Raw genomic sequence first — 27,840 nt, 5'->3', positions numbered from 1 at the left:
CACAGAAGGGTGCCTACATTTAGAGGATGGGATTGGCCCAGGGCAGACTTGATTGGTGCGGGTTCCCAGACAAGTCTGCTCTAAAAACAACAGAGGAGGATTGGCCTGGCCCCTTCCTATCCACAGAGCTTTAAATTCCAAGGACAGACACCCCTCCCATACCCTCCTCACCCCTCACAGGTAGAGAGAGCAGGGTTTCCCAGCAGGAGGAACCATCTGAAAGGCAGAAGAAAAATGGGAAGGGGTGGGACTGGGGAAGTCACGTGGGTCCCGGTGCCACTCCACCGCTGCCCCACCCCTGCAGAATGGGCGCCAGACGGATGGTCACACATCTGCCTTTATTGGGAGCAGCAGGTGGGACACTTCCAGCAACAGTAAAAAAATTAATTTACAAAAGCAGGAATTCAGTGAAGCTCCTGGTTGGAACCTGAAAAGAGGAGAGGGGGTATCAAAATGAAACCGATGACCCTTCTTTCCACCTCCTCTTCTCACTGGACCCTGTGCTCCTGGGGCAAGGGCTGATGGGCACACTACTCTGAAGCTGAGCCACCAAAGCTGATTCTCAGTGACCTGTTCGGTGGATTATCTGCAGCAAGGGTTTTGGGTCTTTTTTTTTAATCACTTAGTCAAGATTTATTTTACTGACTGAAAACATTCAAACTAACCACAATGGTACTCCTAGATTCTGACCCCCTTCTAATCCATTCCCAAGCAGCTTCGCCAGGTCAATGATGTATGATGTGTAAGGATGCAAATGTCTAACATGGGAAGACTGTGCCCACGGCCCTGTGAAATGTATCCCAAAGCCCTGGGCAGTGTGCAGAACTTAGAATGACAATGTAGGTCTCAGATCCCCGTTTGGGACAGGGAAAGAGGCACACGTGCCTGGTGTCCCTCTCCACTCTAAGTCTGTCACCGTTAACCAAAGTCTTGCACAGGCCTCAGGACCCCACTGATGCGGATGTGGGAAGCTTCTGTAGTGCCCACCCTCTCGCAGCTCTTACCCTTGGGAGCTCATACGTAGATGCCAACCCAGAGCAGCAGGAAGAGGACTCCAAAGCCCATGAAGAGTGAGGCCACCAAGGAGATGAGGAGCTCTTTGTAGATATCCCGAGTGTACTTGGTAGAGGTAACCTCATAACTGGCAGGGTGATTAAGGAGAAGCAAAGGGATGGACTGCCTAGGACAGGAAGCCTGGCCAGTGCAGCTCTGGGAAAAAGGTATAGGGTGAGCCTTCTAGAAGGCTTGCCTGGCTCAGTGTTGCCAGGAAGAAGGGCCTGAGAGATGACCTGGACTCTTGTTGCTTCCTACCAGCCCTCAACCACCCATGGAGAAAATCAGACCCAGAGGGGTTAGGTCACTTACCCCAGGTCACATAGCTAGTGAACAGTGGAACTGGCACTAGCCCTCAGATCTCCTGCCGCCTGAGCATACCCTTTTACCACTTTCCCAACTTCAGATTCCCTGTCCCCAGCCTCCAGTCCAGCCAGGCCTTCCGTTCACTATCCTGGAAATCTGAAGAGCAAACTAAGCTCCCCTGAACTTGGGAAATAAGGCCAGCACCTGACCTTGGACATCAACAGCTTTTCTTCAACCTCCTTACCTTCCCCCTACCCCCACACCAGAGCAAAACTGGCAGGGTGCACGTACCCAGCATGGTTTCTCCCTCGGTTTCCCACATTGCTAATTCTGGCTCACTGGCTGCTCAGTAAAAGGATACACGAAGAACCAGGCGGTAAAGAACATGCCAATTGCCAACAGCACCACAGTCAGATGGGGGAAGACAGCAGGGTTCACTGGGCTGGTATATCTGCTCATGGCCTCGAGCTCCTAGAGGAGGGCATGAGATCAGAGCTATCAAAGAATCCCAGGACTTAAACCTGAGGGGGAGTGTGAGGTCGTCAAGGAGCCTCCTCCTCTAGGACTGTTAAAGGTCTGCTTCATGAAGCCTGGGAAGTATGAAAGTCCTTCAGAACCAACACCAAGTGATTCCATTTGGAAATGACAACAATGACATCTTGAACCAAGGTGGCGCTTTGCTTTTTCAACATGAGACAAGAAGGGCAGCTAAGAATCAGAGGCTGACACAGAAGGTGATTGATTAGCTATCGACCAGTGGTCCCTAACATTTTTTGAGACCACTGATGACTATGAAAAAAAATGTGATAAAAAGTATGGACCCTGCCCAGGGTAAACCAGAAGGAAGAAAAAGTTTGCCTATACTTTTAGGAGCTTTATGGACCCATGTCTGTAGACACCAAGCTCAGAATCCTGCTGTAATTCAGAGCCTGGGCCAGGAGCCAATCTCAACTTCTACATCTGTATTTTTCACACTACGCTCTTATGAAATCTCAGGATCTACTGGCAAAAAACTTCAGTTAATACTCTGGCTCTACTGAATAATATGAATCTCAGTAAAATAGTTATAATAACACCACTCACAGAGTTGATGTATGATTTAAGAAAGATGATGAACGTCAAAGCATCTAGCTCACTTCCTGGCACAGAGTAGTCGTTCAAAAGGTGTTTGTTTCCTTCCCAAGCTTACAGGGAAGATTATGAGATAATGCTTGTGAAGGAGGGCTGTAAACGTAAAGTTCTGTACAAATGTTGACTTCCATTGTCACTCACCAGCCAGCGCTCCTAAAGTCCAGAACATAACAACTCTAGAGAAATAAATTGACCCCATTGTTCTAAGAGACACTGGAATTCAATTCAGTAAACATTTACGCCCCCTCCCCCCCCCCAAATGATAAAGACAATCGCTGCCATTTATTGGGCCTCCAGGCCCTGTGTTTGGCACTGGGAACACAAAGATGAATAGACATCCTCCCAGAGCTAGATGCACGTCAGATGGTGGTCACTAGGAGGCGTGGCAGCGTGGCAGATAACAAAGAAGACCGTGACGTGTGGCAAGAGGTCTGTACAGAGGTGGGAGCTCCCAGGAGACAGCGGCCAAGTGCCTGAGAGAGTTGGACGTGCTTCACCAAGAAGGTTGACATCTGCCCTGGGCTTTGTAGGATGAGTAGGAGTTCAGCAGGAGGAAGAACTTTCCAAATAGAGGTAACAGCTTAATCACAGGTAACAGAAATAAAAGCTTAAGGTATTAAAAATGCACCTCACACGCCTCACCCCTTAAAAGTCGCCAGATCAAAACCTCAGCCTAACGAGGCCAGGGCAAGGGGCTTCCCGTCCCGTCCCTCCGCCCAAGCCGGAGAATACAGGAGCCTCCCGCTGTCTGGATCTCAGGCGTCTGAGGCCTTTGCGAGAGAATCGGGGTGTGGAACGGGCCCCAAGGGGGTCCTCACAGCCCTATCCGGAACGCCCCTCCACCCCCTCACCATTTTGCCAGGCACAGGGTCATCCGCCGCTCCGCCACCGGAATAACACGTCGGCAGGAGCAGGAGCCCCGCTCAGCGGAAGAGGAAGTGCGCCCGCGCGAGTGGCATTGTGGGATTTGTAGGCCCGTGGGTCAGGGTGTAGCTGGGGCTGGGACCTGTGGGCCCCTGATGTGGAGCTGGGGCAAGCGATGGAGAAGCGTAGGGCAGAGCCGCTGAGAGGGTTCGTTCTCCCCGGCGGGCCTGTTTGCCACAAGGCGAGCTGGCCGAGGGGGTCGGGCCCGGCACCGCACTTCCCAGGAGGCTGTGCGCGGCGGCGGGTCACGTGAGCGGAGCGCGGGCTTTGGAAGGCGTCGGAGCACGACGGGGATCCGCGGCGGAGCTGAGGAGGGTGCGGGACTGAGCACCGCCCTGGGCAGCCCCGGACCGAGCGCTAGCTGTCGAGGCCTCGCGCCCCAAAGGCCAGGTGAGACCCCATGGGAAGTGTCTCCGAGGGCGGCGGGGTCCGCCTCGCTCTGGGCGTTGTGGGGGGCCGTCTGCCGCGCGCGGGGCGAAGGCCAGAGCGCGGGCGCCCGCCACCTTCCCGCAGTGCGACTTGGACCGGTCGCCTAACCTCCGAGACTCTTGCTTCATTTGTTGGCGGGGAGGGAACAGCTTCCACTTAAAGGGGCCGTTGTGGCTTTTGACCAAGATCCTGGATGAGAAACATTTTGGAGACTTCACTGGTTTAGATCTCTTTCCCGCCTCCCTCTGTTGGGGGTTGTGGGAGGCTAGCCGGCCAGCAGGCACTGACCTCCCTCCCGGTAAGCCTTCTAGCAAAGCAGGCAGCCTGAGGCCGGACCCAGAGGATCGAGTGGCTTCTGCGGGAGGAACGGTTCCGAGCAGGAGAGCTAGAGGATGGCGGGAGGAGGGCACGGCTGAGCAGCAGTGAGAAAGGGCGGGCCTTATCCCAGCCTTGGCGTTGGCCCCCAGACTGTGAAGGTAGGTTGGGAAGCAAAGCATGGAAGATCTTGACGACAGGTTGAGGTGTTTGGAATTAAGTAGAAGGGCGGGGGGGGGGGGGCGGGGGGAATGTTGCAGGGTCACTTATGCTTTAGAAAGAATCCTGTGAAAAGTGGGAGCAACGAAAACGTCTAGTGTAATATTTCTTGGAGCGTTGGACACATACCACCAGTGGGCACAAGATGACTTTAAATGGCACCCAGAAAATCCTTTTTAATGGTTACACATTGAACGCATCAAAATATAACTGATACAGGGGCGCCTGGGTGGCTCAGTTGGTTAAGCAACTGCTTTCAGCTCAGGTCATGATCCTGGAGTCCCGGGATGAGTTCCACATCGGGCTCCCTGCTCAGCAGGGAGTCTGCTTCCTCTGACCCTTCCCCTTCTCATGCTCTCTCTCTCTCTCAAATAAATAAAATATTAAAAAATATATATATAACTGATACAGCACAGACATTACTGCTTAAGAGCTCTCTTTTTCAACTTACCTGAGTTTTTAAAACAATGGTGTCCATTTAAAGAAAATATTAAGTGAATGAAAGTGGCAAAAAATTGTGAGGGTGGTTTGGGTCTGACCGAAGTTCGGGAAACAATGCCCTAGGAAATACTTGTGAAGGGGCCTGAACCACAGAAGTGCAACGTGGGACTGAGCAACTACAGGTTGCCAGGCTTCTAGATCAGGACCTAGGGTCAGGTAGGAGCCACGGAGTTCACATTTTCAGACTTAGTGGTGGAGAGAAAATACAAAGGGAAAGACTTAGAATTCCTAGCAACCTCATGGTAGAAGTAGAAACCAGTCGCAGTGCTGAAGGATTACTGAAGGGAGACTCGAGCAGCAGCGTGTGAGAAAGCCACATAACTCCCATCCAGTTATGGTTTTTTGCCAGTCCTTCTTCAGGGCTACTGTATCAATCAGGGTTCTCCGGAGAAACAGTAAGATATAGGATATGGACATATATAAGGAGATTTATTTTAAGGAATTGGCTCAGGTGACTGTAAGAGGTTGGCAAGGTTGAAAATGATCGGGCTGGCCCGCAGGCTAGAAACTCATGCAGGAGTTGATGCTGCAGTCTTCAGGCAGAATTTCTTTGGGAAACCTCAGTTTTTGCTGCCAAGGCCTTAAAACCAATCAGGCCCACCCATGTGATGGAGGGGAATCTCCTTTGCTTAAAGTCAACTGATGATAGATGTCACAAAATAACCTTCACAGCAACACCTGGATTAGTGTTAGAGTAAATAACTGGGTGCCTTAGCCTAGCCAAGTTGGCACATGAAACTAACCATCTGCTAAGAGGTGGGGAGCCAGAGGAATGAGTTGGGGGTGTTCAGGGACTGGCGTGAAGGTACAGAGGAGGAATGTATGAATTGGCAAGAGGTTAGATAACTCGTGTTTATTTTGCCACTGTGCACATTCAGCCTTGTTTTATGGTTGCTTTTGTACCTGTGTCATCTTTGTTTAGCCAGTATTTGCTTGTCCTTCAGGGCCTGGTTCTGTCATTATGGTCCCCGGGCTCCTCAGGCCAGGCCAGGCACTCTCCTCCCCCCACACCAGTTGTAGCCCTTACTGCGTGTGAGCCCTATTGCTGCCTTCCTTATCCACGAAACCTTAAGTCCCTCGACATCAGCAGGATCTTATTCCTCTTAACACCCAGTTTTTTCCCCGATACTCAGGAAGCCTTGGTATTGAGTGGGCTCCCTTGCTAGACGGTAAGTTTTTTTTACCAATGGTGACCTTGTCTTGTTCATCTTTTCATCTTCTGCGGTCCCAAATTGGCGTCCTTTGTGTTGTGCTCAGTTTGTTCAGTTGAAGGCATGGAGCTGGTGAGATGGCACCAGTTATAACCCTTGATCCTTTGCATCCTTTAAGTCCCTCCTCTTCTTACTTTACTCCTTTCTTTTTTAGCTGTCCCTCCTCTGTGTTGCTATGGGAATTCAAGGCCTGGCCAAACTGATTGCTGATGTGGCCCCTGGTGCCATCCGGGAGAATGACATCAAGAGCTACTTTGGCCGCAAGGTGGCTATTGATGCCTCTATGAGCATTTATCAGTTCCTGATTGCTGTTCGCCAGGGTGGGGATGTGCTGCAGAATGAGGAGGGTGAGACTACCAGCCACCTGATGGGCATGTTCTACCGCACCATCCGCATGATGGAGAATGGCATCAAGCCCGTGTATGTCTTTGACGGCAAGCCACCACAGCTCAAGTCAGGTGAGCTGGCCAAACGCAGTGAGCGGCGGGCCGAGGCCGAGAAGCAGCTGCAGCAGGCTCAGGCTGCTGGGGTCGAGGAGGAGGTAGAAAAGTTTACTAAGAGGCTGGTAAAGGTCACCAAGCAACACAATGATGAGTGCAAGCATCTGCTGAGCCTCATGGGCATCCCATACCTTGATGCGCCCAGTGAGGCCGAGGCCAGCTGTGCTGCCCTCGTGAAGGCTGGCAAAGTCTATGCCGCGGCCACCGAGGACATGGATTGCCTGACCTTTGGCAGCCCTGTGCTAATGCGGCACCTGACTGCCAGCGAGGCCAAGAAGCTGCCCATCCAGGAATTCCACCTGAGCCGGATCCTGCAGGAGCTGGGCCTGAACCAGGAGCAGTTTGTAGATCTGTGCATCCTGCTGGGCAGTGACTACTGTGAGAGCATTCGGGGCATTGGGCCCAAGCGGGCCGTGGACCTCATCCAGAAGCACAAGAGCATTGAGGAGATCGTGCGTCGGCTTGACCCCAGCAAGTACCCCGTGCCAGAAAATTGGCTCCACAAGGAGGCCCAGCAGCTCTTCCTGGAGCCCGAGGTGCTTGACCCAGAGTCTGTGGAGCTGAAGTGGAGTGAGCCAAATGAAGAAGAGCTCGTCAAGTTCATGTGTGGTGAAAAGCAGTTCTCTGAGGAGCGAATCCGCAGTGGGGTCAGGCGGCTGAGCAAGAGCCGCCAGGGCAGCACCCAGGGCCGCCTGGATGATTTCTTCAAGGTGACTGGCTCTCTCTCTTCAGCTAAGCGCAAGGAGCCCGGACCCCAGGGATCTGCCAAGAAGAAGGCAAAGACTGGGGCAGCAGGGAAGTTCAAAAGGGGAAAATAAATGAGTTTCCCTCATACCTCCTTGACCCTAGAATATCTGCCTTATGGTACCCTCAAGAGCTAGCACTAGAAAAACCTCTGGGGGCAGGGAGGGGATTGCGTTGCTTCTCTGGCTCTACCCTTCTCAAGTAGTGCTTTTCCCTTTTGTACTTGATCTTATGGCAGGAACGCCATAGAGCTACTTTGTTTTCTCTTTTAGCTCAGGAAAGTATGTCAGGCTCAAAACACCTCTCAGGCAATTTACCGGACACTGAATCTATTGTTAAATGAAAGTGATAGCAACAAGTTTTGAAGAGGGAGTGGGAGATAAACGGTAGAGATAGCAGGCTGGACAAAAATGATTTCCTGGCTGGCCAACTGGTGGCTGATGGGAGTGGGTGGTGGAACCAGACTGCACTTCTCTCTGGCTCAGCCTTGACCCACCCTGTGAGACAGCCGTCAGGAAGTCAGAGTCTTAACAGATGGGGAGAGTGCTGAGAACTAAGATAGGCAGGGAGAGCTAGAGTCCCTGGAGTTGGCAGTAAGGGTCTGATTACTGGTTATGTGTCCTGGGGTGGGCAGAAACTTGAACTTGCTATGTAACTTGAGTCTTCACAGTGGTTATTTAGGGGCATAAGATGGCGAAATTCTAATGTCCTCTCTGAGGCAGTCAACTGAGTTGAGACTGGGATAAGATGCTATTTTCATGTGCTGTTTTGTTTTAAAGATATGAGAAAAGTCAATAAAATTATAAAAGTAACCAGGTTGTCACGTTCTCTGAGAACATTTGAAAACATCTCGAGCGTCCCCAGGCTTCAGGCAGTGTAATGTTCTTTTCGCACTGAAGAGAACACCCCAGAATTGTACCGTTACGAGAGGTTTGAGAGTGGCCACAAGATGGCGCCACACCCCATAGAATGGCTAAAGTAGCTTTGGCAGTACTTCAGCCATTTGGAGGAGGATGCCTAGTTTAACTAGGAAAGAAGTTTTCATAAATTGAATGGGTTTCTAGTTTCCCACCTCCTGTGTGAGATAAAGGAGCTCCTTGGAGAGAGCCTCACAATTTCAATCAACTACTTCATAGCATCCAAGCTTTTACCTTACCAGTTTATAAATTGTGAAAAAACTGCACTTCAGAAATAACTTTCATGCTCCTTCTGTGACATCAAATTCGGGTCGCCGTTTCCCATAGAGATGGAATGTTTTAAAAATTTTATAATCCTGATAAAACTTGGTGGGGAGTTTCTAATTTTTTAGCATTCCTGTCACTGCCATTTGAAGTTAACAGGCACACTTAAGCAACCTGAAATTTAAACTGCTAATATTCTAACAGATTAAGCGGGTAGACTAAAGACTGGTGGTTTTCAAAATTTCTAATGGAGCAACCTATTTTTCAAGTGAAATTTTATGTGGAACCTCAGGATTTGAGCTGCTCTGGTTGAAGCAGGAGTGGGACAGTCTCCCCAACAGTGCTCTCATATAACTAGGGGACTCCCAAACCACTGGTGTAGACAGTTCTATTCTGAGGGCAGGGATCTTGGTTTTGTTCACTGCTGTATCCATCAGTTGAATGGAACGGGTTTTGTCAGATTGGACTAAGCCACACAACTTCTGGGAGTGCCAAGTAATCTTAAGTCTGTGGTAATGATGTTGGGGCCCAGAGGTGCAAAGACTTCTTATGGAGTGATGGTCTCAGTGCTGTAGCTCTAGTTAAGGGCTTGTGCCCTGTAGTAGTCAGACGTGTAGAGTGGTTTTCCTGTTTTTTTTTTCTTTTAATTTTTTTTTTAAGATTTTTTATTTATTCGAGACAGAGAGAGAGGGAGCACAAGCAGGGGGAGGGGGAGAGGGAGAAGCAGGCTCCCACTGAGCCAGGAGCCCGATGCGGGGCTCGATCCCAGGACCCTGGGATCATGACCTGAGCCGAAGGCAGATGCTTAACGACTGAGCCACCCAAGCGCCCCTTTTTTTAACAATTTCTTTTAATTGCCCCTTTTCTTTTTTAAAAGACTTATTTCAGAGTGTGCATGTGCACATGAGCAGGGTGGGGAAGGGGCAGAGGGAGAAGCAGATGCTCAGAGCAGGAAGCCTGATGTGGGGGTTGATCCCAGGATTCTGGGATCATGACCTGAGCCAAAGGCAGATGCTTAACCAACTGAATCACCAAGGCACCCCTCCTCTTGTTTTTTCAAGTTGAGTTGTCTGGTCTTTTCTAGTTTATTAACCACTGCACATTGCAGGGAAAACCAGTTCTGCAAATTTTTACCTAGCATGTTATGTTCTTGCTCAAAGGGAGCTGTCCTAGCAGGATTGGGGTTAAAAGGCATTGCTTTGCAGTCCCACTCTGAAGCATTGCGCCTGCAGAGAAAGACTCAGGCAAAACAGTAGACTTTTAGGGACTACCCGTATTGAGACTAGAAACAGATCGAAAGGGTGAGGGTATTGCCTCATGACAGGAGACGCATGCACACCTGGCTAGTGTTACTGAGCAGTCTAACACCTGAACATACAGGGGTCCTGAGAAGGGGTTGGCTTCGCTTTTCCTTGCCATAGCCTACCTGTGCCTTGGTGTTCTTTCGGAGGATCCCGATGTTCTGCCCAAAGGCCTTGTGCAGAGGAGTCTGGGAACTCCTGGTCAGAAGGTTCCAGCCATAGAGGTAGGTAGGTAGTAACTTACAGCACTGGCATGGGGAGTCCCATTGACATGTGCAGAAGAAAATCGTGGATTATAAGTGAATAGCCTTCGTTTGGTCAAACTGAACTTTATTTTTCATCTTTCCTTGTCTGGATGTGGTAACAAAATTGGCACACACAAAAAGGATACAGATGTGGGGCCTAATTAAAGAAAGTGCTTCCAGTAAAGTGGTGGGAAGATGAGACTAACAAAGATAAACATGTATGTTGGAATTTTAAAAACACTGAGTTCAGACGTTTTGCCACAATCTGTGACTGGAGGTGACTTGTCTTAAGCTTGTTTTCTCATGTCATTGCTTGGATTTGAGATCACTCATTGTGTTCAGTGTTGAGCCTTTTTGTCACCGATGTGTCCCTCTGTGGCCATGTGAGACCTCACTGGTCTAGGTTAAGGAAAGAAGGCCGCAGTGGTTGAAGTGCTTTGAGGACCTGGACTTGGCTCAGTTAGCCACACTGGGTTTGCTCAGATTAGCAGCCAGATGGCTTGACAGGCTGGTGACAGAACTCCTAAACCTTGGGTAGTAGGGACCAGAGGGATGGGGCAGGATCGGCACCTATTCTGGAGCAAGGAAGCCAATGAAAGAACTTTTCTTTTTTTTTTTTTTTTTTAAGATTTTATTTATTTGACAGAGAGATAGCGAGAGCAGGAACACAAGCAGGGGGAGTGAGAGAGGGAGAAGCAGGCTTCCCGCCGAGCAGGGAGCCAGATGTGGGGCTCGATCCCAGGACCCTGGGATCACGACCTGAGCCGAAGGCAGACGCTTAACGACTGAGCCGCCCAGGCGCCCCATGAAAGAACTTTTCAATCCTGCTTCGAGTCTTTCAACCCAGGCTCTTTCAAACCAGGTTCTGCCCAAATGGAGAAGAGCTGAATTATTTTGTTTGTTTTTTTTTTAAAGATTTTATTTATTTATTTGTGAGAGAGAATGAGAAAGAGAGAGCAGGAGAGGGGGGAAGGTCAGAGGGAGAAGCAGACTCCCCGCTGAGCAGGGAACCCGATGCGGGACTCGATCCTGGGACTCCAGGATCATGACCTGAGCCGAAGGCAGTCGCCTAACCAACTGAGCCACCCAGGCGCCCGAGCTGAACTCTTTTGCAACCCGTCCTGCCCGTTGTCTCCTTAATCTTTGTTTTGACAAACCTCTAAGTCATCCCCACAGCCTTTCCACAAGTGGTGTCCGAACCCCATGGAAGCTCACTTTCAGATCACCTTTATTCTCTCCTACAATGAAATGTGGACTCTCCTACGGCTCTGCTTTTTCCTTCTAGTTTTGAGTTTCCTCTTCTCCATATCCAAAATGCTCTATGCTTAAGAGTAGGTGCTGTTGAACAGGCAAATCACCCCCTCACCTGGCGGGAAGGCTGGCTTTGGGTGTGAATGCAGATGACAAGCCCTGGGGGTTAAGGCAAGACTCCTGGGCTCATTCCTTTGTTTGCTTAAGAGATGGGTTAAACTGTTACCTTTAAGAACCAGGAGATTTCTTCTTAAAAAACTATATTTCAGTATTAGATGGATAGGCCTTTTTTTTCCCTTTAAATTTTTTATTGTTATGTTAATCACCATACATTACATCATTAATTTTTGATGTAGTGTTCCATGATTCATTGTTTGTGCATAACACCCAGTGCTCCACGCAGAATGTGCCCTCTTTAATACCCATCACCAGGCTAACCCATCCCCCCACCCCCCTCCCCTCCAGAACCCTCAGTTTGTTTTTCAGAGTCCTAGATGGATAGGCTTTTTAAGAGATTATCCTAAATTCCTACCTGGTGTCCAGCCGAGAAGATGCTTGAACAGAGTTGACAGTTCACAAACTGTTTTTATCTTCCTATCTCTGGTTTAGAACTGTGAAGTGATCATATTTAATTCACCGTTCCCACTCAGAAGTAATACTGTAACATAATTAGGTTGTAGAACATTTCTTAACAACCACTATATTCTTTAGGACTGGAGTTCAGGGTCTCCCAACGTGGTCACTTGTGCTAACTACTTTGTTAAACGTGGAATTACAGGTAGGAAGACAAAGGGAAAGCACTGGGAACCCCCATTTGTTTTTAGGGAGAAGAAGTCCCATCTGTTCACTTGTTTATGGATGAAGAATCAAGAAGTGGACTCCCATCCTAGGAGTGTCTTGTTCCTTGAGTGGTGGTTACAAGAGGTGATCCCAAGGTGAAGGGGATTCTGAATGGCCAGTAACTCTCCTTGCTATTTTGGCAAGAACTATGACCTAATGCACCTTGGGTGCCCTGGATGGAACATAAGCTCAAAATCGATAATGCCAGGATCCTTCAAAGTCAGATGTCTCCAGCACCACAGTCCTGGCTTTGCTCTGCCTGCTTCTAGAAGTGGGAAAACTGCTTCTCCAGGAGCCTGAGGCAGACCTAGGTCTCACCTAGCCCTAGAGTGAGCTGAGCCTCCAAGGCAGTGCACTATGCCAGGCCTCAAATCTAAATCTTGCTTGGAAGGTTCAGCTGCTCTATCTCCTCAGATAGTAGAGGGTGGAGAAGGCACTGAGAAGCACACCAGTGAGATGGGCTCACCCCTTTCCTGGCTGGAATTTTAATGCTAAATCTCTTACTGATTTTGGGGCTCAGTATGTCCTCCCTATTTTTCCAACACCCTCTGACTCCCTCTTTGCTCACCAAGCATCTGTATCTGCCAAACTAGAAAAAGCAAAGTAAACTCCCACATCTCTGCCCCAATAGCTCCTTCCCTCCCTCCAGGGGGCATGCACGTCCCCCTAGCCATTTGGGTCTTAGATCTGTGCCAGGAAGATAAAGGGGAAGGGTTTGAGTTGAGCCTTTATCTCCTCAACCCCCCCCCCGAATATTATAATTACAGTGGCATTGTCCCTCAAGCCCCCCTCTGCTTTGGTGCCAGAAACTCCTCTTCCAGGTGGGCTGGTATTATCAGTGAAGACAGGCATCTCTTCCAGATTTGGGGTGGGGAGGTGTTACTGGTGAAGATAGGCATCTAGCCAGAGCTGCCCAGACTCCTTCAGGGAGCTGTGGGGGCAAGATGGGAGCAGGAAGTGAGAGTGAGAGAGAGTGAGCGCACACGCAGAGCCAGGCCCAAAAGCCAAACCACCCTACAGACATGTAGTGGGGCTCTTACAGAGGAATGGAGGCTGATCTCCATGGCATATGGCCCCTTTCCTCCCGTTTGCTTCTGAGAACTAGCTTGGGCCATGGCACTGAGAACAAAGGCCTGACTTGGCTGCAAGACCAGCAGAGCACCCTGCCTTTGTCTTGGTGGCCTCCATTCCAGGGGGACCCTGCCTGTTGCCCCCACCCCACACAGCACCGGCCCCATTGCCTGCCCTGTTCCCAGGCTCAGGTACTCACTAGATAATGTCGGCGAAGGCTGCGAGCAGGGGCTTGGACTGGTACTCTATGCCGTGCTTGGCACACAGGGACTGCACCAGGGGAGCCACTTTATGGTAATTGTGTCGAGGCATCGTGGGGAAAAGACTTCAGGGAGAATGGGACCGTCAGTGGCCCCTACTCTGCTCTTTCCACCTCCCCACTTTCCCCGTAGGGACCCTCCCAAGGACCCTGCTTCTCAGGTCTCCCTACTTACTGGTGCTCAATCTGGAAGTTGAGATGTCCACTGAACCAGTCATTGAAGGCAGACTTGTGGACATTGCATGTTGCGTGGAGCTGGAGGAAGAGGGCAGGGGAGAGCGTGGCTCTGGGTGCCAGATGGAAAGGCCAACCCAGCCTTCTCCAGGCAAAGCTGGCTAAGGGGGGGGGGGGGGGTGGGACGGTCCCTGGTCACTCCCTTCTCCACATGGTGGCAGGAGAGAAGCTTTAAGCTAATGAGGCAGTGCTGTTTGGGGACGCCCACCCCCTAGCCTGCATCTGTGCCCACCCGCCTTTTTCATTAGTTGTGTCATCCCCAGATCTTCCAAGTGACCGTCCCTTACCTGGATGGAGACCCAGTCCATGTTCCGGTCGTGATCAATGCGCATGGGGATATGGTTCATCTGTGTGACCCACACAAACCAGTGGCTTTCCAGAAACCTGGTGGATATGGTACACAGACAAAAATAATACAAGTGAGAGTTCTTCTCCCTCAGATAACCCCGGGCCTGGCCATCTGCCCAAGCCAACACCTGGGACACCCCCTGCCGCCTAAAGCCCCAGCACAGCCCCCAGACCACACTCATTATTCCCAAACAGCAGCTTTTCTTTGCCACCCCTCCTTCCCCATCACATACTACCTGACCAGGAAGAAAAGGCCCAGGACGCCTTTCAGTCCCAAAAACGGCCCGTAGGTGAGGAAGAGGCGGGCGTAGAAGGTGATCATCCAGGCCAAGTCCTACATTGAGAGGCAGAGAGCATGATGACTGGCACAAAGCACTTCTTCCTCTTCCTTTCATTTCACCTATTTGCGTGGTACAGCCACTCTGCCAGGAACCCAGAGTGGAACATTCTGTCACCGTCAGCTTCTCTTTGTCGCCCGGTCCTGCAATATCTCATGCCACCCCACTTCTTCCTTCCGTTCCTGGCGGGGGCCCCCTGTCCTCCTTGCCTGTTTCCTTCACAGGTGCCAAGGCCTACAGGGGTCTCCCTGCCTCCAGCTCCTCCCAACCCATCAAAGTTCTTTATCCCTTCATCATGCTGCCAAATGAATCTTCCAGGACAGAGGCTCGGTCTGTGCCAGGGCCCTGATCAAGCACTTCTTCTGCACCACAATTCTCCCCTGGCACAAGTCCACAACATGTCCAAGTGACCAAAACTGCCCCTCACCTCCCAGCTTCTCTGCTCAGAGTCCATCCCCCGCAACCCCACCTTTGCCTATCCTCCAAGGCCCAGCTACAAAAGTGACTTCACAAAGCCTTTTCTAATGCCCCTCATCCAGCCAGAGGCAGGCAAGACCCTTTTGGAATCCTAGAACCTTCTGCGTCTACCTCTTCCCCACCCCCAAGCCTGGCTCTTGGCTTTATGACAAGCACAAGAACCTCAGGAGGTACCAGCTCAATGAAATAGGCCATCGGTGGGGGGGGGGGGGTGTGCTTTGGGTGGCTCAGTCAGTTGAGCATCCGACTCTTGGTTTTGGCTCAGGTCATGATCTCAGGGTCGTGGGACTGAGCCTGGCACTCCATGCTCAGCACCAAGTCTACTTGAGAGATTCCTTCTCCCTCTGCCCTTCCCTCTGCCTGTGTGTGCGTACTCTCTCATAAATGAATGAATGAATAAATAAATAAAATCTTTAAAAAAAAAAGAAATAGGGCGTTGGGAGTCAGGCTGTCTGCTGAGTCCAGATCATCCCATCTAGAGACAAGGAAGGTCTATACTCAGTTCTATTAACTTTGCTCTATATTAGGCCTGGAGTAAATCTCAGTGAGCTTTCCTCTGGAGAACCCGCATTCCCCTCCCTCAGGATTCTGAAGACAAAGGATGTGGAACTTGGGGGCCATAGATACTCACCACCCACTTCTTCCGCTGGATAACAAAATAGAAAATATACCACTGGAAGTAGAGAGGCAGCAAGGCTGGGGGCCCAACTGGGAAGGAAATGGAGACAGGGAGGAGGTGTGAGCAGCATGAGGGCAGTTCAGTGCCTGAGAGGTGGCCTCCGGCGTGGGGCCACCCCCTTGCCATCTCTAACTGTGGCCCCTTCCAGCTGCCTTGGCATCCCTCACTCCATTGGAACCGGCAGGCCCTGAAGGTGGGCATGAGTGCAAGTCTGAAGAAGGCAAAACCTCCCAAGAGGATGCCAGGAGGGTGAGGGTGGGAGTGGCATTCTCTTCCATTCTCGAGCTCCATGCCCGGAAGCCGCTGTGCTGCCAAGCCTTTAGAAGGCCACTGCGGGTTCTCCCCGTGTTCCCTGGCCTGCCCCTGCCTTGCAGTCACCTGCCCTGCGTTCCTGGATGCTCTGCCTGCAGGCGAAGGGACAGGAGCAGGGAAGTTTGCGTGTGTGTGTTGGGGTGGGGTGGGGTGGGGTGGGGTGGGGCTGCTGATGCTTCAGTGGGCTGAAAGCTTACTTCTTTGGATTAGGGAAATGAGCTTGTACCGCCCAACCTGAAGCCCTGGAGGGTAGGTGTGGGAAGGGATTTGAAGAAGTGGTCCCGTCCTAATGCTGTCCCATTTCCTTTTCTGTGTCCCTTCTCCGCAGGGCCCTGAAGCTCCCTATAACCCCCTGCACGACCGTGCTCACCTGTGGCTCCTCTATCCTGATGTGCCATGGATTCTAAAATTCTTCCAGACATTTCTGCTCTACCCTTCTACCCCATCCCCTTTCTCCAGTAGTGATGGTTCATAATAGGCAGTTAGGATAAATTCCTTTCAACTAAAATGGGATCAATGGAATCCTCCTTTCCCTTCCTTTAGAAGTTTGAAAACTCCAATTTTAGGCATTAGGAAGGTTTTAAAAGCAAGGAATATAGAACAGCCTTCAGAGAGAGCTTAAGACAACCACAGAAATATACTCCTTTTCAGCTCTAACAGCCTTTCCACTTCCTTTGTGAGTCCAGTCCTCCCATAGCCATGTCTGCCTTTATCCCCCTGGGTGGTAGACTGCCCCACAGAGTCAACTTGGCCCAAGTCTGTTTCCCAAGGTTTAAGGTTTAATCACGAGGGCTGTACCTGGCCGCTCAATGCTCTTGTGGAAGCCAGGGTGAGACCAGAGGAACTCCTCTGCCCCGATACACATGACGCTTGACCAAACATTAGCCTGTTAACTTTGCTCAACTGAGATGGTAGTCTGCTCCCATGCAGGCAGTAACCAGTCAGGGACAGGGTACTTCCTCCAGTCTTCACTTAAATACCATAATCCTTCAGAAAGTCATTTCTTCCTGACACCCCTTCAGCACCCCCATCCCAAGAGTCCCTCTGTGTTGGATGAGGACACTCACTCAGGAAGAAGTATTTGTGCTGGTGGTTGTATGGCATGTACTTTTTCTTCTTTTTCCCAAGCTGTGAAGAAAAGCAAACACAAATCAGTACCCACAGACCAGTCACCCCATTCCCTTCCCCCTGTGACCTTGGCTTTTCCCTGCTCAGGAGTTGAGACCTACTCCAGGGGCTGTCGGCTGAGCTTGCTGGTGCTGTTAGAATGTTCCAGCAGGCCTGGCTTTACCTCTAGCACCTGGCGCAGGACGGCCCAGGCTGTGATCGGCCAGGTGCACACACCATGGCATACAGCTCCATGGCCCCTGCCCACAAGAGGCACGAGCACTGCAGACGCTGCAGGTCCTCAGGACTCCTCACGTCATCCAAAGACACCTTTGTCTTAAGGTTTCCAGGCCCCTCCACATCCTCTCCCCTTCTCCCAGCTAGTACTTTTTTTTTTTTTTTTAAGATTTGTTTACTTTAGAGTGGGTGGGGAGGCGGAAAAGGGAGAGAATCCCAAGCAGACTCCCCACCAAGCACAGAGCCTGACTGGGGGCTCGATCCGAGGACCCCAAGATCATGACCTGACCCAAAATCAAGAGTCGGATGCTCAACCAACTGAGCCACTGAGGCGCCCCATCCATCTGGTACTTTTTTGACCAGAGACAACCATTTATACCCCCACACAGGCCAGTATTCTCTCTATATCGATCCATCCAGACCCTCTTTTGGTCTCTTGATTACAACATGAACTTTATAAAATCCCTTGAATGCTAAGCGAAGTTGGCAAATACCGGCGGAAAGGGACAGAACTTGGCAATCTGAAGGTTCTGGCAAGGCTTTTCCCAGTGGGTAGTGATTATTTTATAAGCCTAGCTGCTGAAGAGATGGGCTGGTGCTGTCAGGTCAGTCAGCCTGAATGCCCGCATGGGCACCCGAAATCATGACAGCTAAGCTCTGCTGTCTCACTTGATGGCTCCTGCTGCCCCTCTTGCCCCAATTAGTTCTGGCAACCGGATGAGCCCAGAGCATAGGAGGTACTCCACTCCCGAGTGGAACGCCAGTCCCTCTTTCTTCTGTGCATCCACCCACTGTTTTTGACAATAACATTTATTCTTATTGATTGATTGATTCTGTGCAAGGCATTTCTGCTAAATGAAGCATCCTTTCTGTATTAACTGATTAAATTCAACAAGTATTTACTGAGCACCTATTATGTTCCAGGCACTCTTCTAGGTGCTGACGATACAGAGGTGAGCAACACAGAAGTTCCTACTCTCATGGAGCTTATAATTTGAGGAGAGGAAGCTGGTGACAAACGTGTGAACAGAACTAATTAGGTAATTACAGGAAAATAGGACAAAGTGTGGGAGGCAGCGTTTTGGCTCTGGTGGTCAGATATGGTCTCTCTGAGCTTTTGACATCTGGACTGAGACCTGAATGAAAAGGAGCCAGCAAAGCAGAAATACAGGGGAAGAGCATTTAATGCAGAGGGAAGAGCTAGTACAAAGGTGCAGGACGTGTGAGGGACAGAAGGGGCAGTGTGGCCGGGAACAGTAAGCAACAGGGGAGAAGGACCGATAAGGTTGGACAACTAGGGAAGGCCAATTCACAGCGGACCTTAGAGAGCCCTGCGAAGACCTTGGTAACGAGCCTGGGTTTTATTCCAGTGGTGATAGGAAGCCACTGGACGGCTTTCAACAGGTGTAGCATTATCGGTTTTGCACTTCGAAAGGCTCACTCAGCCTGCAGGAGGAGAGAATGAACTGTAGTGGGGGGAGGTATAGTTGCAGGCAGACCAGTGAAGAGGCTGGAGCAGGAATCAGGCTCCAAGATGGATTGGGGGGGAGCAGGGACGGGAAGCAATGGAGATGGAGGAGTCAAGGGATTTGGGATGTTTTAGAGACAGTATTAACAAGGCTTGCTGATAAACTGGACGTTGGGGTGAAGTTCACCCCATCCTCTACGGGGAAAAGCAGATGAGGAGCACCTGTCATGTTTGGTGGGGGTGAGTGGGAAGACACTGGCCTATTTTGGAACTGTTATGGAAGGGAGCCCTGTCCACTGCTGCCTTCTTGAATGGCAATCAGATGCTATTATGATCCTAATAACCGCCCTATTGTGTTTCAACTCTCGGACAGAGCCAGAAAGTTTGTATTTAGGGTGAGGTGTCCCCTGCGTTTTCTTGTTCTCCAGGAGACTCGGGAGGCACTGAGGTGGATGCCCCGGGGTTAGCATGGTGATCAGCTCCCAGAGGGGCTGAAGCAAAGGCCCAGCAGCCTGCAGCCAAGGCATTTACTAATAGGCAGCCCATCCTCAGGCTCATAACTAGACAGAAAAATATCTATCGATCCTAGATCACTTTCTGTTTTTAGTGTCTGCAAATGGGAGTTTCTTGAAAACCCTAGTACCAAGAAGCAATAAAGGCAGTGGTGTGAGAAGGTTCTCTTCCACTTAAACTCCCACGCTTTTTCTTTTTTTTAACCCTCTGTAGTGACAGAAGTGCTACCAAGAACTAGATGCTCTGCCTAACAAATCACCCACACAGGCGGGGCCAGGGCTGATTCATCATCCGCACACTGTTGACCGACCATAATACAGTGTTGGACGTGTAGCAAACCAAGTCCTTGCTTAGGAGGTAGGAAAATTAGGACATTATGGAAAGGTGGGGCATAAGCCTGAACAAGGGGCTCCTGGTGCCAGGACAGCCAACGCTGTAAAAGCCTTTCCATAGAGTCCTCTCCTGGCCAGAGGGGGAGGACAGCCAGGCTACCTTGCACTCACTCATGCCTAGGATGGAACAGTCTGAATTCTTGGCACGCGGAAGTATCATACAGTGGGGCGGGGGGGGAACTGGCGGGACTCTAACTACAGCCTAGAGCCTCAGCACAGAAGGTTTTTTTTTTAAATTTTTTTTATTTTAAAGATTTTTATTTGACAGAGAGAGAGAGACAGCGAGAAAGGGAACACAAGCAGGGGGAGTGGGAGTGGGAGAAGCAGGCTTCCCGCCGAGCAGGGAGCCAGATGTGGGCCTCGATCCCAGGACCCTGGGATCATGACCTGAGCCGAAGACAGACGCTTAACGACTGAGCCACCCAGGCACCCCGGCACAGAAGGTTTTAAAGTAACTTTACAAACAACTCTATTGGCCATTCAAAGCCTCCTGTGGCCTTATGTTCACCAAAAGCTCTCCAGATCTCCACCCTCAGGCATTCATCCTTTAGCAGCTGCATTACAATTTCTGCTCATAACCTCAGGTGATAACTCAAACCCAACACTGACCACCCTGGAAGTCAGGCTGGGGTCAGATGGGTGGGAAGAATTACTCAGCAAATGAATGTTCCAGGCACTGGGCATCAAAGAAGAGTAAGACAGGGAGCCTGGGTGGCTCAGTTGGTTAAGCAACTGCTTTCGGCCCAGGTCATGATCCTGGAGTCCCGGGATCGAGTCCCACATCAGGCTCCCTGCTCGGCGGGGAGTCTGCTTCTCCCTCTGACCCTCTTCCCTCTCGTGCTCTCTATCTCTCATTCTCTCTCTCTCAAATAAATAAATAAAATCTTTAAAAAAAAAAAAGATAAACTCTAAAAAAAAAAACAAAAAAAAAAACCAAAGAAGAGTAAGACAGTCGGTCCAGCCCTTGATGGGGAAGACTGCACACAGTAGGATATCAAAGTTGAGGGGGGGGTGGGGGTGGGGGTGACTGCCTGGGGTAGGAATATCTAAAAAGCATCCCCAAGGAGGACCATCCATTCGATTTGCAGAGATCTGCACAGTAATCTGGTCATTGTTTGGATCCCTTGCAGCGTGAGGTACGTTTATGCAGTAACTGTTGGCTTGCACTCACCAGGGGTAACAGGTGATTCTGTCCTGGGCAGCTTCTTTATTGCCTGTTGCCTCTGGCGACTGCCAGCAAGCCAGCCTGGCCTCACTGTCTCACCCACACTGACAGCATTGTGAACATTTTCCCCGGAGCCCTCTCTTCTGCTTGGCTGCCATTCTCCCAAGACCTTTCCACTGATATTTCTACTCACCTCCACAGAGAGGATCTTCCCCAAGGCGAAGAAGAGGGGGTGCATGTTGATGTCTGGGTCTTTGCCGAAACAGTTGGGCTTGGCATGGTGCTGGAAGTGCATGTGGTTCCACCAACTGGCAGGGGCCCCCTACAGAAAAGCAGGGACATGAGTATGAAAGCCTAGCCTTCCCCCATCCCCCCAAGGAAACCCTTCATTGACTGGAGTTTCAAGAGCCCCTCCCCAGCTCATTGACCTTCAGGTGGCCAATCACGAAATGATGTAGCAGGTGGTTCCAGGTGGAGGTGCTGAAGACAGACAGGTGCCCAAAGTCATGCTGCAGCCAGCCGGCCTGGGCCTGAGTGAGAAAGGTTAGCGCTGAGAGCAGCCCACCAGCCCAGGCTCCATCTCAGTGACCTCAGTGGCTCCCTGCCTCACCCCCTTCCTTCGTCTGCCTAGCCCTGTGATTGCCACAGTACCTCGAGCATGTCAGGAAAGGAGTCAGGAAGCCTGGGTCCTAACTCGGGCTCTGCCCCTAACTCATGCGAGCGTTGGGGCAAGTCACTATCCTTTCCCTGTTCTTCAGTTCCCTAGAAGAGTTCCCATAGAACTCTCCGGAGTTCTAGGACTTATGATGGAGTGAATATCCAGACTACAAAAAAGGATAGAGTGACAAACTCAGAGGTGAGTAACAGGCTTGGGAAATGGGTTCTGATATCAGGTTCTAAGCCTTATTAGCATGTTGGGCAATGTGGTGGTGAGGAGAAAGCCAAGCTTTTCTGAGAAATCAGAATTTTGGTTCTTGGCACACTTGGGCTACACTTCACACAAAGTGAAGGTGCACGTGCGGTTAAGGAGCAGGTAAAAGGCACAGATGATAAAATGTCTTTGTGCGCTAACTCTCTCCCATATCCTCAGTGCTGCCCCAGTCACAGTGCCAGGCTTCTTGGCCTTCTGAGGCATACAAAGAGGTTTCCCCAAGGATGAGGATGCTGAGCATGGCTGTGCTCTTGACTAGCCAAGAGCTCTCACTTGAACCATGCTGAGCAGCACTGCACAGAGGAGGAAGGGCACAAGGGATGTCCCAAAGACCCAAACAGTGAGCCAGGCAGCTACGTCCAGCAGCAGGATGTGTAGTAGGTACAACAGGAAGAACACATGGTTGGCCTTCATGAGCCCCATCTGCTCCACTGTGGCCCGAAGCTCTCGGAACTCATCAATCAGCTCCTTCTGTGGAAGAGTGAGAGGGAGGGGCTGTTATTCTTCCCAGCTGTAACCCAACACTGCTGGACACAGGGGCCCTCTTAGGCTCCAGGACCCCCCACCCCCAGATAGCTGTGGGAAGTCCATAATCCTAAGTAAGTCTACCACAACACTGAGGAAAGACGTGCTGAGGGATCATGCCTGAGAGCATGTGGTCTTTGGAGTTAAACAGACTTGAATCAAGTCCCTGCTCCGCCATCTACTAACAGTGATTCTTGGCCACATTGGTCACCCTCCCTGAGCCTCAGCTTTCTCATCTGTAAGTGCGTACAGGTTCTATGTGGTTATGGCGGACACAGAGTACATGCTTAATAGGTCTTGATGAGGGTAGTGGTGGTGGTGGCCTTGTGAGAGCCGTAGGTTTCAAAGCCCCGCTCATTATGCCTGTGTCCCAGTGACTGTGGGAGAAACAGGGACCTCAAGATTTCACAAGAACTACTACTGACTGTGGTGGCGCTTGGGTGGTTCAGTTGGTTAGGCGTCTGCCTTCAGCTCAGGTCAGGGTCCCAGAGTCCCGGGATCGGGCCCCGCATAGGGCTCCCTGCTCAATGGGGAATCTATTTCTCTCTCTGCCCCTCATCCCATTCATGCTCTCTCTCTCTCTCTCTCTCAAATAAAATAAATCTTAAAAAAAAAAAAAAACTACTGACTGTGACCAACTCTGGTCTTATCTAGGCCTTCCTTCTCCCCGCTGCCCTTCAACAATCAAAGTGTCTCCAAACAGCAGAGTCTCACATTTTTAGTGGGCTCAAAGCTGGGCTGCTCTGGAGACAGTTCTCCAATCAGGAGAGAGTTCATATACTTCCTCACAAGGCCCTTGTCGATGTGGAACGCCACAAAGGGATCCTGCAAGGATAGGGAGAAGACAGAGCGGTTAGGAAGCCAGCCCGAGCCCCCGGGGCTCCTGGAGGGCTCACACCAGAGGCCATCCTCCTGATCCAGCAAGGAGGCTGTATCCAAGTTCAAAGAGATACCACTTCCCTCCAGTCAGCTGCCCTTTGAGGGTGCTTAGACCTTTCCCAGGTGTGTGCACAGCTCAGGAACACCCAGCATGTGTTCTAGTGAAAAGGGCACCACAGCAAGGAATAAGAAGCGTGGGTAGGGGTGACCACAGAAAGACTTCTCTGGGCTGGCCTGTCCGCCAGGCTGGCCTGTCCTTTAGGCGTGTCTAGGGACAGCTCTTGCACAAGAATTTAAGATCTAGGTGAGAAACAACTAGAAGGGATGGGTGGGGCTGTTGAGACTTCTGTTTTTACCTATGGGACTTCTAATAGATCCCCTCTGAGCCAGCGTTCTTCATAAAATGTGAGTAGGAAGACTCCCTACCTCCGAACTGGGAACTTTTGCATTTCTCCCCCTTCTCTCTGCCGCTGTTCCTGGTAGGGTTCCATTATTTCCCCTAAGACTCTGACCACCCCCTGCCGCAGGGTGGCTACTTTTGGTTTTGGTAGGTCAGGCGGTCCCAGGCCTTACGGGGAAGCGGCACTCGAGGCGGGAGCCGGGGCGGAGCCGGCGGCCGGTGGCACCACGCATCTGGACCAATCGCTATCCCCGTTGCGGCCGGCCCCAGCCCCGGCCCCAAATCACACTGCGTGAAGACCCTGCGTCGGTGCCTGCTCTGTCTGCGCATGCGCTAGCGCCCACCTCTTAGCTCTCGGCAGTGCCGGCTTCCCAGTGGTCAGTCGGGGTGACCGCTGCAAGCTCTGGCCTTGCCTGCCCATCCGCCCCCTCACCCTGTACGGGGGTTCCCACGGCAGCGGGCACTGGCTGGCTTCCCGCCTCGGCCCTATCCCCGAGAACGCTTCCCTCTCCTGCTCCCACTCGCAAGCCGGCACGCGCAGTCTAGACGCCCACTGCGCTCCCCTCGCACCCACCGAGACAGTTCGAGACTCCCTCTTCCTGCCGCTGACCCCTCCCTCCCTCGGCCTCAGCCGCTCCGCCGTCCCCGGCACCCTGCATCCTGGCTTTCCTCCCTGCTTGTCCTGCTCTGGGGTACGTCTGCCTACGTCTGGCGACCAAAGACGGGGCCACAGACGGAACGCACGCATACGGGCGGCGCAGTCCTTTGTTTGTGTGGGCACGTTGCCGGCCTCCATCCCCAACTCTCCTGATTCAGTTTTCACAGCCATTCTCCTGCCCTTGCATCCCGTGCTAAGTGGTGGGCAACGGGTACGCTCGACGCCTGCTGGCTCTTCCCCCGAATCAGTTGGGAGTTCGTCCGTGGGTGCCAAACTTCCTGCCTGGCGCACTCAACCTCCAGCGGCAGCCGCCCGGCCCCGCCCACTCCCGTGCCGAGGTCGGGCAGCGCTCACCGTAGCATCCTGCCCCGCGTAGTGGCTGATGACCCGGGAGCCCCCGGGGTGCCGCCGGCAGAACTCGCTGATGTTGTATACTTTCCGGTCGATCACGAGCCACCGCTCCGCCGCGTGCCCGGAGCGCTGCGCCACCTCGTCCCACGTGAAGTAGCGCTGGGTCGGCGCCTGGGTAGCGGTCTCGGAGTCCATCCGGGCAGAGGCGGTCAGGCGCGCGCTCCGGGCCCGTGGGGTAGAACGCGCCACCTTCGCGAGCGCGGAGAACGGACCCGCTTGCGCGCGCCGGGTTTTCAGCACCCGCGGCGCGTACCGCGGAGCCCAGCTGCACGCGCTCCCATTGGTCGAGCCGCGTGGCGCGGGGAGCGAGCCCCCGCCTTCCCACCGGGCTCGGCTGGGGAGGATTAGGGCGGGCGCGCCCCCTCGCGGGCTCCGTGGAGGGTTCGTGGCGGAGTTCAGTTTCCCGACTCGCGGTACGGCTCCCGGGGGTCCTGCGAGCTGGAACGCAGTCTCTGCGGACGCTCCTGGGTGCGGGGTTCGGCGCGCCGGTGGGTGGGGAGGGGTCGTCCTGGGGTCGAGGCTGCCCTAGGGGACTGGTCCTTAGGCCCCGGGCGCCGACCCAGCGCCGACCCAGCGCAGATCCATCTGATAAACCCCCGGCCTCCTCGCCAGGGCGCCCACGGTTGTGGGGCCTGAAATAACAGTGTGCGAACCCTTGGCGGTTATCTGTGACCTACGTAATTACGGTTAATTGGGTTTGGGGCATGTTCATGCTTTCTTTTGCCCAAAATAACGTTAAAAATGCCCCACAATTTTTGTAGCCCTGTTTACCCTTTTTGTTTTAATTTTTGGTCTATTCTGAATTAACTGGAATACTTAAATAAAAGGAAGTGGTTTTCAGCATCTCCTGACCTCAGGGAGGTTCTGTGTGGAGAGCCTGGGTCTTCAAGCTGAGGCATCCCTACGACGTCCTGAAGGCACCCGGGAGCCATAGGAGGCTTTTACGTAGAGGGATTTGGGGCTCAGACCTCTGGGCTTTGGGAGGGAGGGAGGAAGCACCCAGATGATGGGGTTTTGGGATATAGGTGAGGTTCAGTGGGGTGGAGTCCGGAGCCCACGACTAAGAAAGAAATCTTGAGACGTCTTTGGTGCAAAATGGTGGTTTATTATAGCACGGGGACAGGACCCACGGACAGAAAGAGCTGCTGCCCGGGGGTTGTGAGGGGTGGCTGATTATATACTATGGGGTTCGGGGGCGGTAAGGAAAAAGGGAGGTTTCAAAAGAACTTTCATATGCTAAAGAGGACCTACAAGATACCGGCGGCCTTGCCATTGTCAAGTTGAGGTTGTTTACCCCTCTAGTAAGGCATTAACATTAAGATAGTTGGTAGCTTCCCGGAGGAACATTACACTCTGCCTACTTCAATTATCTATCAATGGGCTGCAGGTTATAAGGGCATTTAATTTTATCTACATTTCCTTCTGGAAGCTAGGTTATTTATGATAGGAATGCTTTGTTCTTGTAGATTGCTAAAACATTTGTAAACTGAGGGAGACGCCCATCTTGTAGGATTGTGATCTGTATAAGTTAACTATTTGTTTTTCCTTTAGGAGTGCCTGAGGAATGTCACATAGATCCCATGCCGGGGGTGGGGTGGGGGGGTGTCAGCTTCTGCTTTGTCCTCAGCTTGCCTTCTGTTCCCCCATCACAGAGGCTGGGGGTGCCGGTCAAGGAGCTGTTGCAGTAGGAAGAGACCCAGAGTTTACTGCTAAATTTTCTCCTATTTACTCAACAAGCACACTATAAAGCACTTACTCCGTGCCAGGCACTGTTCTTAGTGTCTTATAAACATGAATTCACGTAATTCTCACAACAACCCACTGAGGTAGAAACTAGTATTAACCTTCCAGACAGAGGAGACGTTACGTGTTTTGTCACATAGCTAGTAAGTGGCAGGGCCGAGATTCAAACCAGCTTGTGCTGCTTTGAACCCCTAGGCTCTGCTGTCTCTCCTCTGAGGACACTAGTATTTGGGTACTTTGATGGGACTCTGCAGCCAAGAGAAAGGAAGCAGATCCTTGTCCCAAGCACTGAGCTAGAGAATGAGCTCCTAGGAGTCAAGAGAGGGGCATGTAGAGCAGACTGGGAAGAGTGTGGCTGGATTTTTGGTGGAAAAGGACATTAATCCCTTCGATCCAAATATTTCATTTTATAGATAAGAGAATTGAGTTTCAGAATGGGGAAAGGGACTTCCCAAGTGCCTGTGAGGAAGCTCAGGTATCCTGGCTTCTGGTTAAGATTCCGGGGCCCTGGACCTTGTTGCAGAATGAGAGACAACCCACCCTGCCCCCCGCCCCGTATGCCAATTTCCCTTTTTAAAAAAACAAACGTTGCCCAGCAACTTGGCCGTTTGTAACCAGAGCTATAAAATGGTTTGTACTCTTCAGTGGAGTAATTTCACTCTTGGAAAAGCCAGGAGTGGGAAGCTACAAAGGTGTTTATTGCTAATTTAATAGTAAAGACTGGAAACAGCTACAAATCCTGACAGTAAGAAAACCTTCAGGCTCACTGGGATATATTAGCACAATGAGGAATTACAGAGTGATTAAAATGACCATGATGTGAACTATATTTATAGGTAGAAAGTACTTTGTGGTGAAAAGAGCAGAACCCAGAGTACTCATTGATTAAAGTTTTGTAAGAATCCCATGGGTATTAAATAACAGAGGAGACTCTGCCACAGTGAAAACATTTCATAGTTTGACATTCTTTATTTTTCTGTAAAGTTGCTTAATCTCACTGAAGAAGAAAGAAAGACCTTGCTACAACCATTATTCCTGTAGCGTATTCTTTTAGTGGGAATGTAAATTGATGAAACTTTCTGGAAAACTAGTTTGGTAACTTTATTTAGAACCTTAAAAATGTTTCCAATAACTTCACGTTTCAGGATATAGCCCAAGGAAACTTTTCCCCCTTATGCTGTATTTTTTATTCCCATGACTTAATTCAACTAGAAGTCTATCTCTATACTTGCCCTCGCCCATTTTACTCCCCGCCCCCCCAACCTCCTCCCCTCTGGCAATGGCCAGTTTGTTCTCTGTATTTATAGGTCTGGCTCTGCTTTAAGGAAATCTTTTAGGGAAAAATATTTATAACCAAAAAATAGTCATTGAAGAAATATTTATGACAGCAAAAAATGGCAGCCACCTAGATGCCTATCAGTGGAATATTAAGCAGACATTAAAAATAATGTGATGAAATTTTACTGGCTGAGGAGATAATCGTCACTCTAGAAAAAGACTAGAAGGAAATGATAATAGTAACTATTTCTGGATGAGTGGAAC

At 51.1% G+C, this 27,840-nt stretch overlaps 3 protein-coding genes across 5 annotated transcripts; 1 reads left to right on the top strand and 2 right to left on the bottom strand.

Annotated features, from left to right (window-relative positions):
- Positions 1–319: 319 nt before the first annotated feature.
- Positions 320–3,450, bottom strand: TMEM258 (transmembrane protein 258). Its single transcript, XM_028117896.2, has 4 exons — positions 3,342–3,450; positions 1,721–1,830; positions 1,005–1,141; positions 320–427 (listed from the first exon to the last, which is right to left on the bottom strand). Exons 1-3 carry the CDS (start codon positions 3,342–3,344, stop codon positions 1,015–1,017), a joined length of 240 nt encoding a protein of 79 aa, XP_027973697.1. The 5' UTR covers positions 3,345–3,450; the 3' UTR covers positions 320–427; positions 1,005–1,014.
- A 140-nt stretch (positions 3,451–3,590) lies between these two features.
- FEN1 (flap structure-specific endonuclease 1) lies at positions 3,591–8,145 on the top strand. 2 transcript variants are annotated; one of them, XM_028117893.2, is made up of 2 exons: positions 3,591–3,804; positions 6,244–8,145. In XM_028117893.2, exon 2 carries the CDS (start codon positions 6,265–6,267, stop codon positions 7,405–7,407), a length of 1,143 nt encoding a protein of 380 aa, XP_027973694.1. In that variant the 5' UTR covers positions 3,591–3,804; positions 6,244–6,264; the 3' UTR covers positions 7,408–8,145. The 2 variants fall into 2 exon arrangements, with proteins under 2 accessions (XP_027973694.1, XP_027973695.1); XM_028117894.2 differs by lacking the exon at positions 3,591–3,804 and adding an exon at positions 3,932–4,319.
- A 2,550-nt stretch (positions 8,146–10,695) lies between these two features.
- Positions 10,696–24,810, bottom strand: FADS1 (fatty acid desaturase 1). Of its 2 annotated transcripts, none has more exons than XM_028117891.2 (12): positions 23,513–23,678; positions 22,922–23,032; positions 21,956–22,153; positions 21,180–21,281; positions 20,945–21,073; positions 16,937–16,997; positions 15,510–15,586; positions 14,300–14,397; positions 14,003–14,099; positions 13,657–13,736; positions 13,422–13,547; positions 10,696–13,082 (listed from the first exon to the last, which is right to left on the bottom strand). In XM_028117891.2, the coding sequence occupies exons 2-12, from the start codon at positions 22,982–22,984 to the stop codon at positions 13,031–13,033; spliced, it is 1,083 nt and encodes a 360-aa protein (XP_027973692.1). In that variant the 5' UTR covers positions 22,985–23,032; positions 23,513–23,678; the 3' UTR covers positions 10,696–13,030. The 2 variants fall into 2 exon arrangements, with proteins under 2 accessions (XP_027973692.1, XP_027973691.1); XM_028117890.2 differs by lacking the exon at positions 23,513–23,678 and adding an exon at positions 24,499–24,810 and having other exon boundaries at positions 10,697–13,082.
- Positions 24,811–27,840: the final 3,030 nt, after the last annotated feature.

The sequence above is a fragment of the Eumetopias jubatus genome, unplaced genomic scaffold, assembly GCF_037043125.1.
Source record: "Eumetopias jubatus isolate StellerSeaLion01/CBP00866 unplaced genomic scaffold, mEumJub1_p1.0 scaffold_13, whole genome shotgun sequence".
In the NCBI taxonomy this organism is placed as follows: Eukaryota; Metazoa; Chordata; class Mammalia; order Carnivora; family Otariidae; genus Eumetopias; species Eumetopias jubatus.
Note: the sequence above shows the minus strand (reverse complement) of the source record. Positions and strands in the feature narration are given on the sequence as shown.